Here is a 16556-nt window from a genome sequence, read left to right on the forward strand (position 1 = left end):
GACTTGTGCCTTGTAAATGGTGGAAAGGCTTTAGGGAGTCAGGAGGTGAGTCACTCGCCGCAGAATACCCAACCTCTGACCTGCTCGTGTGGCCACAGTATTTATGTGGCTGGTCCAGTTAAGGTTCTGGTCATTGGTGACCCCCAGGATGTTGATGGTGGGGGATTCGGTGATGGTAATGCCATTGAATGTCATGGGGAGGTGGTTAGACTCTCTCTTATTGGAGATGGTCATTGCCTGGCAATTGTCTGGCGCGAATGTTACTTGCCACTTATCAGCCCAAGCCTGGATGTTGTCCAGGTCTTGTTGCATGTGGGCACGGACTGCTTCATTATCTGAGGGGTTGCGAATGGAACTGAACACTGTGCAATCATCAGCGAACATCTCCGTTTCTGACCTTATGGTGGAGGGAAGGTCATTGATGAAGCAGCTAAAGATGGTTCGGCCTAGGACACTGCCCTGAGGAACTCTTGCAGCAATGTCCTGGGAGCTGAGATGATTGGCCTCCAACAACCACTACCATCTTCCTTTGTGCTAGGCATGACTCCAGGCACTGGAGAGTTTCCCCCTGATTCCCATTGACTTCAATTTTAGTAGGGCTCCTTGGTGCCACACTCGGTCAAATGCTGCCTTGATGTCAAGGGCAGTCACTCTCACCTCACCTCTGGAATTCAGCTCTTTTGTCCATGTTTGGACCAAGGCTGTAATGAGGTCTGGAGCCGAGTGGTCCTGGCGGAACCCAAACTGAGCATCGGTGAGCAGGTTATTGGTGAGTAAGTGCCGCTTGATAGCACTGTCGACGACACCTTCCATCACTTTGCTGATAATTGAGAGTAGACTGATGGGGCGGTAATTGGCCGGATTGGATTTGTCCTGCTTTTTGTGGACAGGACATACCTGGGTAATTTTCCACATTGTCGGGTAGATGCCAGTGTTGTAGCTGTACTGGAACAGCTTGGCTCGAAGCGCGGCTAGTTCTGGAGCACAAGTCTTCAGCACTACAGCTGGGATGTTGTCGGGGCCCATCGCCTCTGCTGTATCCAGTGCACTCAGCCGTTTCTTGACATCACGTGGAGTGAATCGAATTGGCTGAAGACTGGCTTCTGTGATGGTGGGGATATTGGGAGGAGGCCGAGATGGATCATCCACTCGACACTTCTGGCTGAAGATGGTTGCAAACACTTCAGCCTTGTCTTTTGCACTCATGTGCTGGACTCTGCCATCATTGAGGATGGGGATGTTTGCAGAGCCTCCTCCTCCAATTAGTTGTTTAATTGTCCACCACCATTCACGACTGGATATGGCAGGACTGCAGAGCTTTGATCTGATCCGTTGGTTGTGGAATTGCTTAGCTCTGTCTATAGCATGTTGCTCCCGCTGTTTAGCATGCATGTAGTCCTGAGTTGTAGCTTCACCATGTTGGCAGCTCATTTTTATGTACGCCTGGTGCTGCTCCTGGCATGCTCTTCTACACTCCTCATTGAACCAGGGTTGATCCTCTGGCTTGTTGGTAATATTAATTGTGTACATATATATAAATAAAATGAAAATATGGCGTGTTATAAGAATTCTGGAGAATGTGTTGGAGCACTAATTCACAGTGGCACAGAGTGAAAACTTGTAGGTTCGTTCGCTTGACTTAGTTCCTGATCTTGTCTGTTCTGTGGGTCTACATCTTACATAGAATTACATCGAATGTACAGCACAGAAACAGGCCATTCAGCCCAACTGGTCCATACCGGTGTTTATGCTCCATACGAGCCTCCTCGCACCCCTCTTCATCTCACCCTATCAGTATTTTCTTCTATTCCTTCCTCCCTCATGTGTTTATCTAGCTTTCCCTTAAATGCATCTATGCTATTCGCCTCAACTATTCCTTATGGTAGCGAGTTCCACATACTCACCACTGTCTGGGTAAAGAAGTTTCTCCTGAATTCCCTATTGGATTGATTAGTGACAATCTTATATTCATGGCCCCTAGTTTTGGTCTCCCCCACAAGTGGAAACATCTTTTCTACATCTACCCTATCAAACCCTTTCATAATCTTAAGGACCTCTATCAGGTCACCCCTCAGTCTTCTCTTTTTTTAGAGAAAAGTGCCCCAGCCTGTTCAATTTTTCCAGATAGGTATAACCCCTCAGTTCTGATATCATTCTTGTAAATCTTTTTTGCACCGTCTACAATGTCTCTATGTCCTTTTTATAATATGGAGACCAGAACTGTGCACAGTACTCCAAGTGTGGTCTAACCAAGGTTCTGTACAAATTTAACGTAACTTCCCTGCTTTTCAATTAAATCCCTCTACAAATGAACTCCAGTGTTTCATGGGGTGGGAGGGTGAGTGTCCACCAGGTGCATTTCCTAGTCACCAACTTATTAGTGGGAGCCTGTGAGCTGCTCTCTATCCCATCCTTCAAACTGCATGAGGTGTATCGCAACATTGGAAAATAGGAACAGGAGTAGACTATTTAGCCCCTCGAGCCTGTTGCACCATTCCATGTGATCATGGCTGATCTGTGACCTAACTCCATATACCCGCCTTAGCCCCATATCCCTTAATACCTTTGTTTAACAAAAATCTATCAATCTCAGATTTAAAATTAACGATTGAGCTAGCATCAACTGCCATTTGCGGAAGAGAGTTCCAAACTTCTACCACCTTTTGCGTGTTGAAGTGTTTCCTAACTTCACTCCTGAAAGTCCTGGCTCTAATTTTTAGGCTATGTCCCCTAGTCCTAGACTCCCCAAACAGCGGAAATAGTTTCTCTCTATCTACCCTATCAGTTCCCCTTAATATCTTGAAAACTTCAATCAAATCATCTTCTAAATTCCAGGGAATATAACCCTAGTTTGTGTAATCTCTCCACGTAATTTAACCCTTGGAGTCCAGGTATCATTCTAGTATGGCTCAGTTAGACCTATAATGGAGGGAAAACAGCAAGGTTTGTGCATTGCATAACGGCAAGCTAAAAAAATCTTTAAATTCCTAGGAGGAGAAGTTAAAGTTAGATAGTGCCATGCAAGTTAAGTTATTTGGTTTGTTTACCATTGGCAAGGTTGCTATTTTGGCCTTGTTCTTCTTCTAATCCTTTACTCTAGGACTGCAAAAATACTCTATTCACTGTCCTCGGAGAGCTGCAGCCACGTGGCATTGCTGAGTCTGAGACAGCCTTAAAGTCAGTCGTACTGGCTATCCATGGAGCTCAAACTGTAAGTGATTCCCAATTAGCTTTCTGATGACTTAAATGATTTTGATACACATTTAGGGAAAAACAGTCGTCTACAAATGATTGTATTTAGTAAGCTTTGGTGTTTTTATCATAGATCATTTCCATTAACTCTGGTGGCACTGTCTCCGTCAATGGAATCTTGACTCAGCTGCCTGTAACTACCGGTAAGTTCATTTGCTGTTTCCACGGCCTAGAATCATTGGCCCAGAATTTGCTGTTAAAATAACAGTGAGGCTAATAGCACTCACCGTTACTCATGCACAAATCGTGCAGGAACTTCAAGCGAGGGGCAGATGTGAGGTTAAATGCGGAAATTCAAAAGTTGCTGTCTGAGATGCGCCGTTAGCTTCGCGAAAACGGCATTTCGTTGTCTGCCTCACCACTGAAATGCATTGAACGGTGTGAAGTTGCTTTATTTGCGCATAGATACAAACTAAACTCACCACAGAAAGTTAACTCAAGTCATTTCAAGTCTAAGTACCCTTTTAACGACTTGATAAGTGTTAATTACTGCCAGTAAACCTCTCTGGCACTAAAAATTATCTATTACAAGCGTGGAGTCTCATTCCTTCAGCTTCTAATTGGTGGAGATTTTTTTTAAATTTAAAATTAACATTTTTAAAAACTTTTCCTTCCTGTGTATTTTTTCTCTCTCCGTACCAGCACTGACAGGCAGCTCGCTGGTCAAAGAGGCATCTGTTCCTTGGAGCCGAGCCAGAAGCTGCATGTTAATGGCAGGCGGGGGGGGGGGTGGGGGGGTGGGGTGAAGAATCGTGGGGAGTGGGGGCCCACGGACGGGAGACTTTTGTGGAGCAAAAGGAGTGTTCAGGCTCCTGGTCCTCCAAAATCTTTATCAGAAAACTTGCCTTGGACTGTTTTGTGAGCTGCAGTGGTCACTTTAAGGCCCTTTGGTAAGGCCAATCATTGCTTCGTACCAATGGGCGGAGTGTGTGTGGTGCGTTCTCCTCCCATTGGTACCTCAAAATTGCATAGGAACGTAGGAAGAAAGGAACAGGAGTAGGCCATTCAACCCCTCGAGTCTGTTCCATCATTCAATTAGATCATGGCTGATCTGTATCGAACTTCATTTACCCACCTCGGCTCCATATCCCTTGACTCGATCTCAGATTTAAAAGTTTTGTGGGAGAGGGTTCCACACTTCTATCACCCTTTGCTTGAAGAAGTGTTTCCTAACTTCTCTCTTGAATTGCCTTGCTCTGATTTTAAGGTTATGTCCCTTTGTCCTAGACTCCCCCATCAGCAGAAAATGTTTCCCTTCATCTACCCTATCAATTCCTTTCAAAATCCAAAAAATCTCAATCAAATCTTCCCTTAACTTTCTATATTCCAGGGAATACAAGCCTAGTTTATGTAATCTCTCATAATCTAACCTTTGGAGCCTTGGTAACATTCTAGTGAATCTGCACAGCACTCCTTCCAAGCCCAATATATCCTTCCTAAGGTGCGGTGCCCAGAACTGTACACTGTACTCCAGATGTGGTCTAACCAGGACTTTGTACAGCTGTAGCAAAACCTCCTCCCCTTTATATTCTAGCTCTCTAATTAAGAAGGCTAACATTCCATTAACCTTTTTGATTATTTTTTGTACCTGTCTACTACATTTTAGTGATCTGAGTACATGGACCCCTAAATCTATTTGGATCTCCACAGTTCCTAACTTTTCACCATTTAAAAAATACTCGGATCGATCTTTTCGTGGTCCAAAATGGACGACCTCACACTTACCTGCGTTGAAATCCATCTGCCACAGTTTTGCCCACTGACTTAATCTATCAATTGTATCTACCATAATTTGTAATTTTATGCTCCCGTCTACGTTACTTACTATGCCACCAATCTTTGTATCATCGGCAAACTTGGATATGTTTGCATATTAAAAGTAGCCTCCCACCAGAACCACATGGGCACTCTGGCCGCCCATTCCCACCCCAGGTTGGAAATAGCGGGAGCAGGAACGGGGTGGTTAATGGCACAACTGGTTGTGACTTACCACACATCTGGCACTTTGAAGACAGGATCCAGAGTTATGTAGAGCTGGATGTGTGGTTAGTCCCAAAAGCCATCTTAACTGCCCACCCGCCCGGTTTCCATTGGGTTAAATCAGCCCTTTTATTTCAATAAAGCTCATTTTATTTTTTAATGAGCTGCTGAACAAAAACTGCTAGAACCTATAGAAACATTTTCCATCAGTACAGCTGACTGGTACTGATGCAGCCTGGGAAATTAGGTGCCCTGCAGAGGCTCAGACCGTTCAATCCAAATTCAGCTCGCAGCATCGAAGCTCTGGGAAAAGAGTACCAGCCAAAGCTCAGGTTTTTTGGAGAGCTGAGGCCTTCAAGTAAAAGCTTTAATGAATGCATTAAAAGACATAAAAGACAATTCAATGGATAAAATTAATCATGTTATTGTGAAATTATGTGATTTTTTTTTAATTTATTCAAAATGAAAAATGAAAAATTCTCAGAAAACAGTTTGAGAGATTTGTGGGGAAAAGTTTCCTGGTAGCCGGATTGTGCAGTCACAGGGTGATGAATTCAAATTGGAAAACCCCATTATAAATGTACTCATAAATATTTAAAATAGTAAAAAGTTTGAATAAACATGTGGCAAAAACATGGCAACAGGAAATAAGGTTTTGTAGACAGTAAGTGCATGGATGTAAGATTTACAATAAGATAACATTTGAGAAAATTGGCAGATGAAAATTTTTTGTGAAAGACTTTTGATACGATTAGCTCATCAACCAAGATTTACGGCCAAATATTTACATTGGAAATTTCCATTATAAATGTTAGCATCGGAAGTTTCAGTGTTAAATGTTGATATAAAAATGTAACTAAATATCGTGACGAGAAGTAAGATTTGTGGACACAAAGTGTGTTGCTCGCACAAGAATTTTAATAGAAAAAGAACTTGCACTTAAATAGATCTTTTACACCTTCAGCATGTTCCAAAGCACTTTATAGCCAATGAATTACTTCTGAAATATGGTCACTGTTGTCTTGTGGATATATAGATCTATAGTCCAAAGAACAGAACAAGTCCGTAATGGTTAATGTGTTTTTAATGATTTAATATCAATGAGTAAATGAGCAAAAATAAAATCCAAGCTATTCATATAATGTTTGAAATATTTACTCCTGATAGCATCTTTTCATCATCGATAAAACTCTTTATATATGTTCTTAAATGTACAACTTTTCTCTCCTGTTTTCACAGCCAATGTCACTATATTCAAGCCCTCAACTTTCCATGTTATCTTCCACACTACTTTTGGGCTGCAGCTCCAGGTACAGTTAGTGCCTATAATGCAACTCTACATAACTCTGGATCCTGCTGTCAAGAGCCAGATGTGTGGTAAGTTACAACCTAGTTGTACCTTCACCATCCAGCCATGTCTAATAGCCATTGTAATAATTATAAATGCTTCATTGTTCTAAGTGATAATTAAATGCTGTACAATTTGTTTGTGTTTATTTAGGCCTTTGTGGAAACTTCAACGATGTACTTAATGATGAGTTTAAAACAGTCAGTGGTCTTGTGGAAGGAACACCTTCTGCATTTGCAAATACCTGGAAGACCAAAGCTAGCTGCCCAGACAGAAAAGATATTTATGAAAACCCTTGCTCCCTCAGTGTCGAAAATGGTAAGATTACAACTTATTGCTTTTCAGTGATGAGCCTAAAGGTTTGAAACATAGCATAATGGAGTTGCAAAAGAGTTACCAGGAAAAATAAATAGAATAATGTCAGATCCTGTAATGCAAAGTACGCTATATTCTATTAACAGCTCTCCCATAGCATTGTTCATTGTGAAGTCAGAGGTTTGAAGAGAACAGGGGTGTCGTGCCAAGCAGTTATATCAGGGTCATTGATTTATCAGCACTGGAGGCAGTTCAGCACCTGGCAGTAATGGATTTAGATGTCAGAGTCCAGGACTACTTTAAGCCCAGGGGAGGGAGGTGAGGGGGTTGGTGGGGATCATAGAGTCTGGAAGCACTGGGAGGGGTGGGGGGGTCCCATGCTTCTGGGAACACAATAGAGGGAAGATCCTGACCTGACCTGCAATCTGGGAGCATTGAGGAGGGAGGTCCTGTGGTCTGGGATGATTTGGAGCTGTGCTGGAATCAAGGAGCACTGAGAATATGTCCAAGGGTTTGTGAGCACTGGAAAGTGGTCTTCAGATTTAGAATTGTAGTTGGTGGAGTCTGAAGATATGGCTCCTAAGATCCAGCAGGACTGGGAAAGGTGTTTGGAATCACTGGGGGTAGAGTCTGGCAGAATGGGGATTGCTGGAATCTGGCTGTATTGGGTGGGGTGGGGGGAGGTCCAGGAGCCTTGTAGGGGAAGGAGGCCAATAAATGGCACCTGAGCTGCCTTTGGCCCCTTTCAGGCTATCAGGCCCCAACACCACCACAGCCCTGCCTGCCAGTCTCCTTCCCTGATCCATCTGTAAATCAGGGTTTTCAGAATATTTTGTTACTGGGACCTAACAGTTCAATGTGAGACTTCAGAGATCAGCTCATCAAGGAGCACTTCACCTAAATCAGCCCTACCATTCCCCATTCACTAACAACCTCACAATCCTCTCCTGACAATCACTGTGCGATTACCTCCCTTCAGTCCAGACTTATGGGTCTTGCCCTCGCCTCATTACACTACAAAAATAAACACCAATAGCAAATCCAGATCAAAAAACAAATTTATCAAACAAATCATGTCAGCATTGACAGAATAAAATGACTAATCACCCTTCTGCAATCCCTTAGCGCCTGTCTTGTGTTTTCATTTACCTATCCTGGTGCTCCTACACGATGCTTCCCCAATGGCTACAGCTTGGGAGGTGGAAGATTGCTGAGCTTTCAGGACAATTGGGAAATTGCTCCTTGAGGACACTTCAGATGGCCTTGGAGGACAACCTCAAGCAGCTCTGGGCTAGAGGGCCCTGCTGCAGGCTGCAGCATCTCGGCCAGGGCCGCAGTAGACTGGGCCGGCTGGTTGAGTCACACCAGCTAGGACAATGGTGGAGGAGCAGGCATGCTGTCATCCTGAGAGAGGACAGCAGCTGTCTCTCCCATGAAGCCAAGTCCACTCTCCTGGGGTGGCGCCTCAGCACTCCTAAGGCTCTGCTGGAGAACAGCGGTGATATGATGCCCAGGAAGCCTTTTTCAACAGTGGCCCCCAAAGCCCCCCCAGCAGTGAGGACTGCCATAGTATCCCTATGAGCTTCCAAGGCAGCAGTTTGAAGGTGTCAGAGATGTCATGAGACGCTCCATCATGGTGGGTTCCACTGTGGTGCTGATCGAGCTGACCACTCGTTCCACATTGGACAGAATGGTCTCCATATTCTGCGCAAAACCTTGAGACAGGTTGGAGGTGGACTCCTCCATACTCTGCGACATTGTGCACAAGCTCTCCGCCAAGCTGCCCAGTGCACCAAGCATTTCCTGGTGTCTGTCCATTACCCTTCTTCGGCAGCCTGGCCCCTCAGAGTCAGTATCTGAATCCTCTTCAGTGGGACTGGAATGTGAGCTCGTCCTCTGATGAGCTGGTATATATGATGTCCTATCCCCATGCCCTAGCTCCTGCACACATGCCCGGTGAGTCACCACGTGCAGATCCCTCCCCTAACCTATCCTCTGAGGTCCACGTGGTGTCAGTATCTGAGCTGGTGCCTGTGAGAGTGAGATCAAGTGACGGTGCATCTTCATGATCATTTTATTCATCTTCCTCAACTGGCTGTGGAGCCTCGACATTCTGAGGAGCTGAGATGAAAGGGCCAGGTTTGGCTTGTGGTCTGAGAGAGAGCGGAGAGAAAGAAGTGGGTGTTGAAAGCACCTGCAGCTTGTCGTACAGAGTGTGTGGGGTGAGGGAGAAATCAGAAGTGACAGAGGATGAGGTGTAAAGAAACCCGGCTCAGCGTCTCCTCCAACATCTCTAGTGGCCACAACCTTCACTCTGGCCCTTCACGTTATAGCTAGGGCGCTCTCTTGAAGGAGGGAAAGGGTACGCAGAAGGGTTCTTCCTTCTCCAATAGCAGCCTGTTGCCTGCTGTTGTGCGCAATCTTCCCCTGCAAGAAAGAATGAAGTGTGTTAGTGAGAGTCATGTGAGGTGTTTGGAGGAGGTGGCTGTCATGATGGGATAGCTGACAGTGTATGTGTGAGATGTGAGCTGTAGCTGAGTGAGGGTTGTAATGATGGTGAATGTGTGAGTATGGGGAGAAGGATTTTTAGTGAAGTGTGGTGCAGTGATTGTGGGACAGTGCAGGGTGATGGGGAGGGCAGTGTTGTGAGTATTGTAATTAATGAGACTGTGAGTGGTGCAGCTATGTTAAGAATGTATTTTAGCAGTCTTCTTACCTTAACAACTCTAGTTAAGTCATTGATTTTTTTCCTGCACTGTTTGGGCCGTGCTCCCGGCATTGACGTCCTCAGCGATCTCCTCCCATTGCCCCCTGAGCAGATTCCTTCAGGGCCTCCTGCCCCCTGGGAGAAAAAGGATGTCCCTCCTCTTCTCCACTTCCTGCACCAAGGCCTCCAGTGCAGCATCAGAGAACCTTGGTGACTGCTTGCTCCTTCCTTCAGCCATTTCTTTCAGAACTTGTTGTACAGTTTTTTGCAGCCAGAAAGCAGCTTCCGTTTAAGAAGTGCTGGCTCCCTTTAGGCAGAGTCCTGGCCTCCTGATATTGGCTGCAGGCACGAATCATTCCAATCAACACGGATATTGAATGGGTACTAGCTCGTACAGGTAGTCTGCACCCTGTCCCCCCACGCACCTGTTTTTGCGTGAGATCCGATTTTTAGGCCATTGAATATAAAAGCCAAGTGGTGATGACAAGCCGACATAAATCCTTAGTAAGAGCTCAGTTAGAGTACTGTGTGCGGTATTGGGCCCCACACAATAGAAAGGATGTGGGGGCTTTAGAGAAGGGACAACCCAGATTCACGAGGATGCTGCCGGGTATGAGGAGATACAAATACAAAGAAAGACTTGAAAATTGTTGTTCTAATGAGAAAAGACCCAATTTTCAACGCAGACTATGTTAGAATTGTTCAAAATTATGAAAGGTCGATTGAAGCAGACTGTTTCCAAGGGCATGATTTTAATCTCGAAGAACGGGTGGATTGGGGGCAGGGGGGCGGTAAAAATGTTAAAAGTTGGGAGAGGGCACGAATCCCAGCTCCAACCCGCCGAAAAATGAGTTTGACCCAGACGCATCTGGGTGTGGGCACTTAGTAAACCCAGAAATCCCGCCGGCAATTAAAACTGGCGGGATGACATTTAAAGGGGCAATTAAGATCGTTGAAGCACTTAAATCAATTAAATTTGTGGGGATTGAGGCAGGTAAATGATTTTAACTCTGCCTGAACGTGTCTCCCGTGGCCTCTGAAACACCCCATGGAAACGGAGACAAGTTGCAGCCGGCAGCAGTTTGGACATTTAAAGCAGTGTTTAAATGGTTGCAGCAGGACAAGCATTTCTCTCAGACAAACCTTTGGCTGAGAGTTCTTAATATTTAGACTCAGATTTCTTTATTCACACTCACAATCTCACCTGGCTGCTCGTGATACCAGGGAGTCGCTCATGCTTGATAGATTCTCATAGGGAGATCGGTGAAATGACTGCAGTCAAGTACTCAGACCACCTGTAATGACCACCACAACCACAACCACAACCCCCACCCACCCCCCCCCCCCTCCCCCGGCAGGTTGCACAAAACAAATCATACAGTGCCATATACACCCATTGTAAACACACCCAATGGGTGGCACCAAGTCTCGCCTTTCATGAGCAGCCACGTGTAAGGGCACGTTCACAAAAGGGTCTCAAGAATGGGCAAGAGGTGGCAGCAGTGGTGAGAATCATAACAATTAATGTGATGTTGACATAAACCAAGTATAAATGAAGAATGTGACAGTCTGTTAGACATCCTTTTGCATCCCCTTTGTGATTACAAAACCTTAGACTTCCACCTCCTACAGCTTCTACGTGGTGCATTCCCTGTGGCTGCAGCAGAGGTAGTGGCAGGTTGCTTGGATTGATGCCCGGGCTGTTTGGATGCTTTCAGCCAATGCCCTCTGGGTTTCGGTGCCCGTGAGGGCCCCGCCAAAGACTGCTCCACCTGCACCTGTGCAGGGGCAGACTCGGCCACCTGGAGAGGAGGCAGCATCGTGGGTACTGGTTGAGGGGGGTGTAACGGATGAGACTTGGGAGCGCTCTGAGGAGAGTCCCCATTTCCATGTCCCCTTTCGCCATCATCTCTCTCCTGGGCCAGGCCCACATCACTCCTACCACTCTGCTGGAGAACAGTTTGGTGGACAGGTGTGATGCCTTGTAAGGTCAGCGTTAATGTATCTGTCTGTCTGTCTAAGGCAGCAGAATGTAGTTCGCCTGAGTCCGCACAACCGTTGCCAGGGCCTGAATGGTCTTATTTGTGAGCCGTGCACGAGTCTCAATGGAGGCTGCCATTCTCTCCATTAAAGACATTCCTGCACTTACCTGCACCGCCAATCCACTAGCGCTGGAATTGGACTCCTCCATCCTCTCCACTATTGTGGTGAGTGTGCATGGCATGTTTTCCACTCCCTCACAAAGTTGCTCCTGTACCTTTCTCATTCTCCTTCTCAAGGATGGCCCTTGGGGTTCAGCATCTGTGCCCAGCTGAGCAGAGCCTGGAGAGGAGTACGCCCACCGACGCGGACTCTCCACCACTGCCCCTGCCACCAGTGTCTGCTCACGCTTACTTGTGTGTGGTGACTCACCAGGTGACAACCGAATGATCTCTCTAATAGGACCCACCGAGGGTTTGAGTATCTGCGCTGGTGCATAGCTCACTAAGATATGTGTGCCCCCAGAGGCCTGGAGCTCCTCTGAGGAATTGTCCTCGACCACGTCTTCGGTCCGTGACGCCCCTGGAGGAGAACATACAGCAATATTAAGAATCATCACAGAAGTAATGTTGTGATGAGCATCCTGAGGTGTGCGACGGGTCAATCATTGATAACATCAATCCATGTTGTGTGTGAGGGATGTTAAAGTTCTGTCACCAGTCTCGGTATCCCTGGCGGCCAGGCACTCCACCGTCTGGCTTATCTCCAACGCCTCCTCCTCCGCCTCTGTGAGGGCCACGATTTGTGGAGGCCCCCCTTCTGTCCTCACCCTCTCCCTCGCATTTTGCGCTCTCTTCTACAAGGGGATAAAGTACAGATGAGTGAGTGAGTGAGAGTGTCGTGGTCGCCCGATGGATGCATTGCTCTGGGTCAGGATGATAATGAAGCAGATGCAACAGAGGGTGAGTATCAGACAGATTGATCACATTGGATCAGGAATGGGGTGAGTGGGAGAGGTGGGTGCACAAATGGGGGTGGAAAATGCTGCTGTTTCTGCAACAAGTTAATCAGTTGGAAATAGCTTTTTCTAAATCCTCGAATTTCTCCTTTCTTGTCTTGTTTTTATAGAAAAGTATGCCAAGCATTGGTGCTCCCTGCTAGTAGCTGAGAACTCTGCATTTGCTCTGTGTCATTCACAGATCAACCCCAATCTCTACTATGAGGTACACAAAGTTACTGTGTCATTGTGTCTGATATTTATTGCTATGAAAACTGCAGTATTGGTTGCAACGATGTAAAAGTCACAGCTCTGATTTGTTTTGTGAAAATTTCAAGATTGTATTGGTGCATAAGGTCTTGCAGATGATTAGAAACTGCAGCAATGTGGACCTATACTCAATGTTTTGGGTTGCAAATTCTGTTCTGTATTGAGTGTTTCCGTTAGAAGGATTATTTTTTAGTTCAATCTTTGTTTAAAACTTTTCACCTTAAGTGTGAGATAACACAAAGCTTTTATCTTTCAGCAATGTAAATATGACAGCTGTAACTGTGAAAAGAGTGAGGACTGCATGTGTGCTGCCCTCTCCTCATATGTTCAGGCCTGTGCAGCCAAAGGCATCACCATTTCTAACTGGAGAACTGATGTGTGCTGTAAGTACAACTATATTAATCACCTCCACACCCTGTACACCTGTCAGATTTGTAGCAGTAACTGTGAAACATTTGCCCTTTCCCATCTACTGCAGCCTCATATTCTTATATACCTAGAAAAATCCACCATAGGGCAACAAAAGGTACATATTAATGCTTTGCATGGACTGACATAATGTAATGGGCATTCCATTGCCACTCAATCCACCCCCTCCCTTACTGCTGTCTCAGGCTCATCCAGACTGTCTTCAACCTTGGCATCCTGTCAACCCTGACCGTAACTTTAAATCTCTACATCCTTTCCAAATCACATTCTTGCAGCGCCACAACATTGCTCACCTCCACCCTACCTCAGCCCCTGATACCTTCAGATGACTCCAATGCTCTTCTAGCTGGCCTACCATCCTCCACTTTTCATGAACTCAAACTTGACCAAAACTGCTGCATTTATCCAGTCCCATTTGCTCATCAGCCCCATCTTCACTGACCTACATTGGCACCCTATCCCCAAAAGTATTACACTTAAAATACTAAACCTCATTTTTACATCCCTCCATGGCCTTGCCTCACCCTACCTGTGCAATCATCTCCAGCCCTATGTTCCCTCTCAACAGTCCATTCCTCTGACTCCGGCCTTCTGTGCATCCCTTCCTCCCCCTCCTCCCTTTGCTCCACATTGGTAGCACAGCCTTCAGCTGCATTTGTAAACAATTTTACAACACCAAGTTATAGTCCAGCAATTTTATTTTAAATTCACAAGCTTTCGGAGGCTTCCTCCTTCCTCAGGTGAACGATGTGGAAAATTCAGCTGCATTGGTCTTCATCTCTGGAGCTTTCTTCCTAAACCTGTCTCCACCTTCAAAATCCTTCTCAAAACTCATTTCTTTGAACAAGCTTTCTACCACCCATAATCTATCCCTTCCTGGCTCAATGTCCATTTCTATCACCTATTTGTGAAGTGGCTTTGGACCTTTTTTTCATCAAAGGAGCTATGTTAATGCAAGCTGTTGTTCTTGTGAATGGCAGCGCAACATGTTAATGAACTGTGCCTAAAGGCACAGTATGTTAGTGACTGACACATAGCGCATTGTGTTAGTAACAGCCACTCTGAAAGAATATATTTATTTTAGACTAGTTTTAAACTGAAATCTGGAAATTCCTCAAGTTGTCTGTGTTTTTTAATTGCAGCTAAATATATCAACTGTCCCAAGACTCTCATCTACAGCTCCAATATGACAAACTGCCATCGTACTTGCCAGTCCTTAGGAGCACCAGATAAAACATGTGAGGTTGACTTTGTGCCAGTGGATGGATGTGGTTGTGCTAATGGAACCTATATGGATGGCACTGGTAAATGTGTACCACCCTCTAGTTGCTCGTGTTACTATAAAGGGTCGGCAGTGGCAGCAGGAGCAGTCATTCATGAGGAAGATGCCATGTGGTGAGCTAATGAAGCTAATTCATTATTTCACTGAGCAATAGGAGTATCTGAATGGCGTTGGGCTTCAGTGATTGAAGATATTTTGTTATTTTCTTGCAGTGCCTGCAATCAAGGGAAGCTAGAGTGTATTGGAAAAGATTTAAAACTTCAAGGTAACATCTTGAGAAAAAATAAATTATTCAGAGAATAAAATGTCTCTTGTGTGTATCTAAATCCATTTTTGGTTTTGCTTTCCAGCCTGTGTTGCTCCCATGGTTTATTTTGACTGTAATAACGCTTCAGTTGGCAGCGCTGGTACAGAATGTCAGAAGAGCTGCCAGACCCTTGATATGGACTGTGTAAGTGGCAATATAGTGACTGTGGTATTATCTGTGCTAATATTTCAGGGGCCACAAGCACTTGTGTGATTCTTAGATATTATTCTTCTCTCTTGGCTTAGAACTATTGTGCTTTGTGTGCTCAGAGATTCTTTTCTTTTTGTCCCTTCAGTTTCCGTATAAAAAGTAGCACATGAAGCAAAGGCTGTGTGGTAGCTCATAGATTTTAGGAACATAGAAACAGGAGTCGGCCATTTAACCTCTCGAGCCTGTTCCGCCATTCAATCAGATCATGGCTGATCTGCATCTCAACTCCACCTATGTGCCTTTGCTCCTTAATACCCTTACCTCAGCAGTTATTTGGGGGAGTGAGTTCCAGATTTCCACTACCCTTTGTTTGAAGGAGTGCTTCCTGACATCACCCCTGAATGTGGCCTGGCTCTAATTATAAAGTCATGCCCACTTGTTATGGACTACCCCACCAGAGGAAATAGTGTCTCTCCATATACCCTATCATATCCTTCAATCATCTTAAACATCTCAATTAGATCACCCCTTAATCTTCTATTCTTAATGGAATAGAAGCCTAGTCTGTGTAACTTGTCCTCATAATTTAACCCTCTGAGCCCTTGTATCATTCTGGTGAATCTGCGCTACATCCCCTCGAAGGCCAATATAGCCTCTTGAGGTGTGATGCCCATAACTGAATGGGGCACTCCAGATGTGGCTTAATCAGAGCTTTAAACAATGCGATCATAACTTCCAGCCCTTTGTATTCCAACCCCATTAGCCATTTGTTATTTATATTTTGTACCTGTCCAGTAGTTTTTCGTAATTTCTGTATTTGGACCCCTAAATCTCTGAGCTCCAATAAAAGTTTTATTTTTTCTCCACAGTATGCCACAGATTGTGTCTCTGGATGTGTGTGTCCTGAAGGTTTAGTCTCTGATGAAAGCGGTGGCTGTATTCCCATAAATCAGTGCCCATGTGCACACAATGGCGTCCATTACCAATCTGGGGACATTGTCCAAGTGGACTGCAACACATGGTACGTAGCAAGCATTCACTCTTGATTTTCTGTTAATGTCAACTGCAAGATGCAACTGTGGAACCTCAATGCGAATCTATCCTGGTTAATGTCCATCTTATTTCATTTTCTCAGTGAATGTAACAACAGATTGTGGACCTGCACAAAACAACAATGTCATGGGACATGTATGATCTACGGAGATGGGCATTACATCACTTTTGATGGGAAACGCTACAATTTTAATGGGGACTGTGAATATATTGTTGCACAGGTATTGTTGGACAAATATGCATTTCCTTTCATGTTTATTTGTAATTATTATCTTATTTTAATTAAAACAAAAAGAATGACATTATACAATAAAATTTGAAGCCTAAATCAGTAACAACAATCATGAACTGATTCATTCAACAGTGCAATGATGCTAAATCGATCAGTTTATGATTAGTTTTATGCTTCAAATTTAAAATGTTTAGGACTAAGTAAGTTTCTTTTGTGACACATCTATAGCCTTAAAATCACGTATTGTGTGAAGC

General features: G+C 44.8%; 1 protein-coding gene across 1 annotated transcript in view; it reads left to right on the forward strand.

The window, feature by feature from the left end:
* The window catches only part of LOC137328122 (mucin-2-like), a 186622-nt gene that overhangs the window by 53829 nt on the left and 116237 nt on the right, over positions 1–16556 (forward strand). Inside the window, exons 9-19 of the mRNA XM_067994300.1 lie at positions 3101–3211; positions 3326–3395; positions 6472–6609; positions 6734–6898; positions 12711–12805; positions 13106–13232; positions 14421–14673; positions 14773–14825; positions 14911–15011; positions 15887–16038; positions 16153–16291. Coding sequence (XP_067850401.1) covers positions 3101–3211; positions 3326–3395; positions 6472–6609; positions 6734–6898; positions 12711–12805; positions 13106–13232; positions 14421–14673; positions 14773–14825; positions 14911–15011; positions 15887–16038; positions 16153–16291 — 1404 coding nt within the window. The remainder of the gene's footprint in view (positions 1–3100; positions 3212–3325; positions 3396–6471; positions 6610–6733; positions 6899–12710; positions 12806–13105; positions 13233–14420; positions 14674–14772; positions 14826–14910; positions 15012–15886; positions 16039–16152; positions 16292–16556) is intronic.

This window comes from Heptranchias perlo, chromosome 12, assembly GCF_035084215.1.
Source record: "Heptranchias perlo isolate sHepPer1 chromosome 12, sHepPer1.hap1, whole genome shotgun sequence".
Classification (NCBI taxonomy): domain Eukaryota; kingdom Metazoa; phylum Chordata; class Chondrichthyes; order Hexanchiformes; family Hexanchidae; genus Heptranchias; species Heptranchias perlo.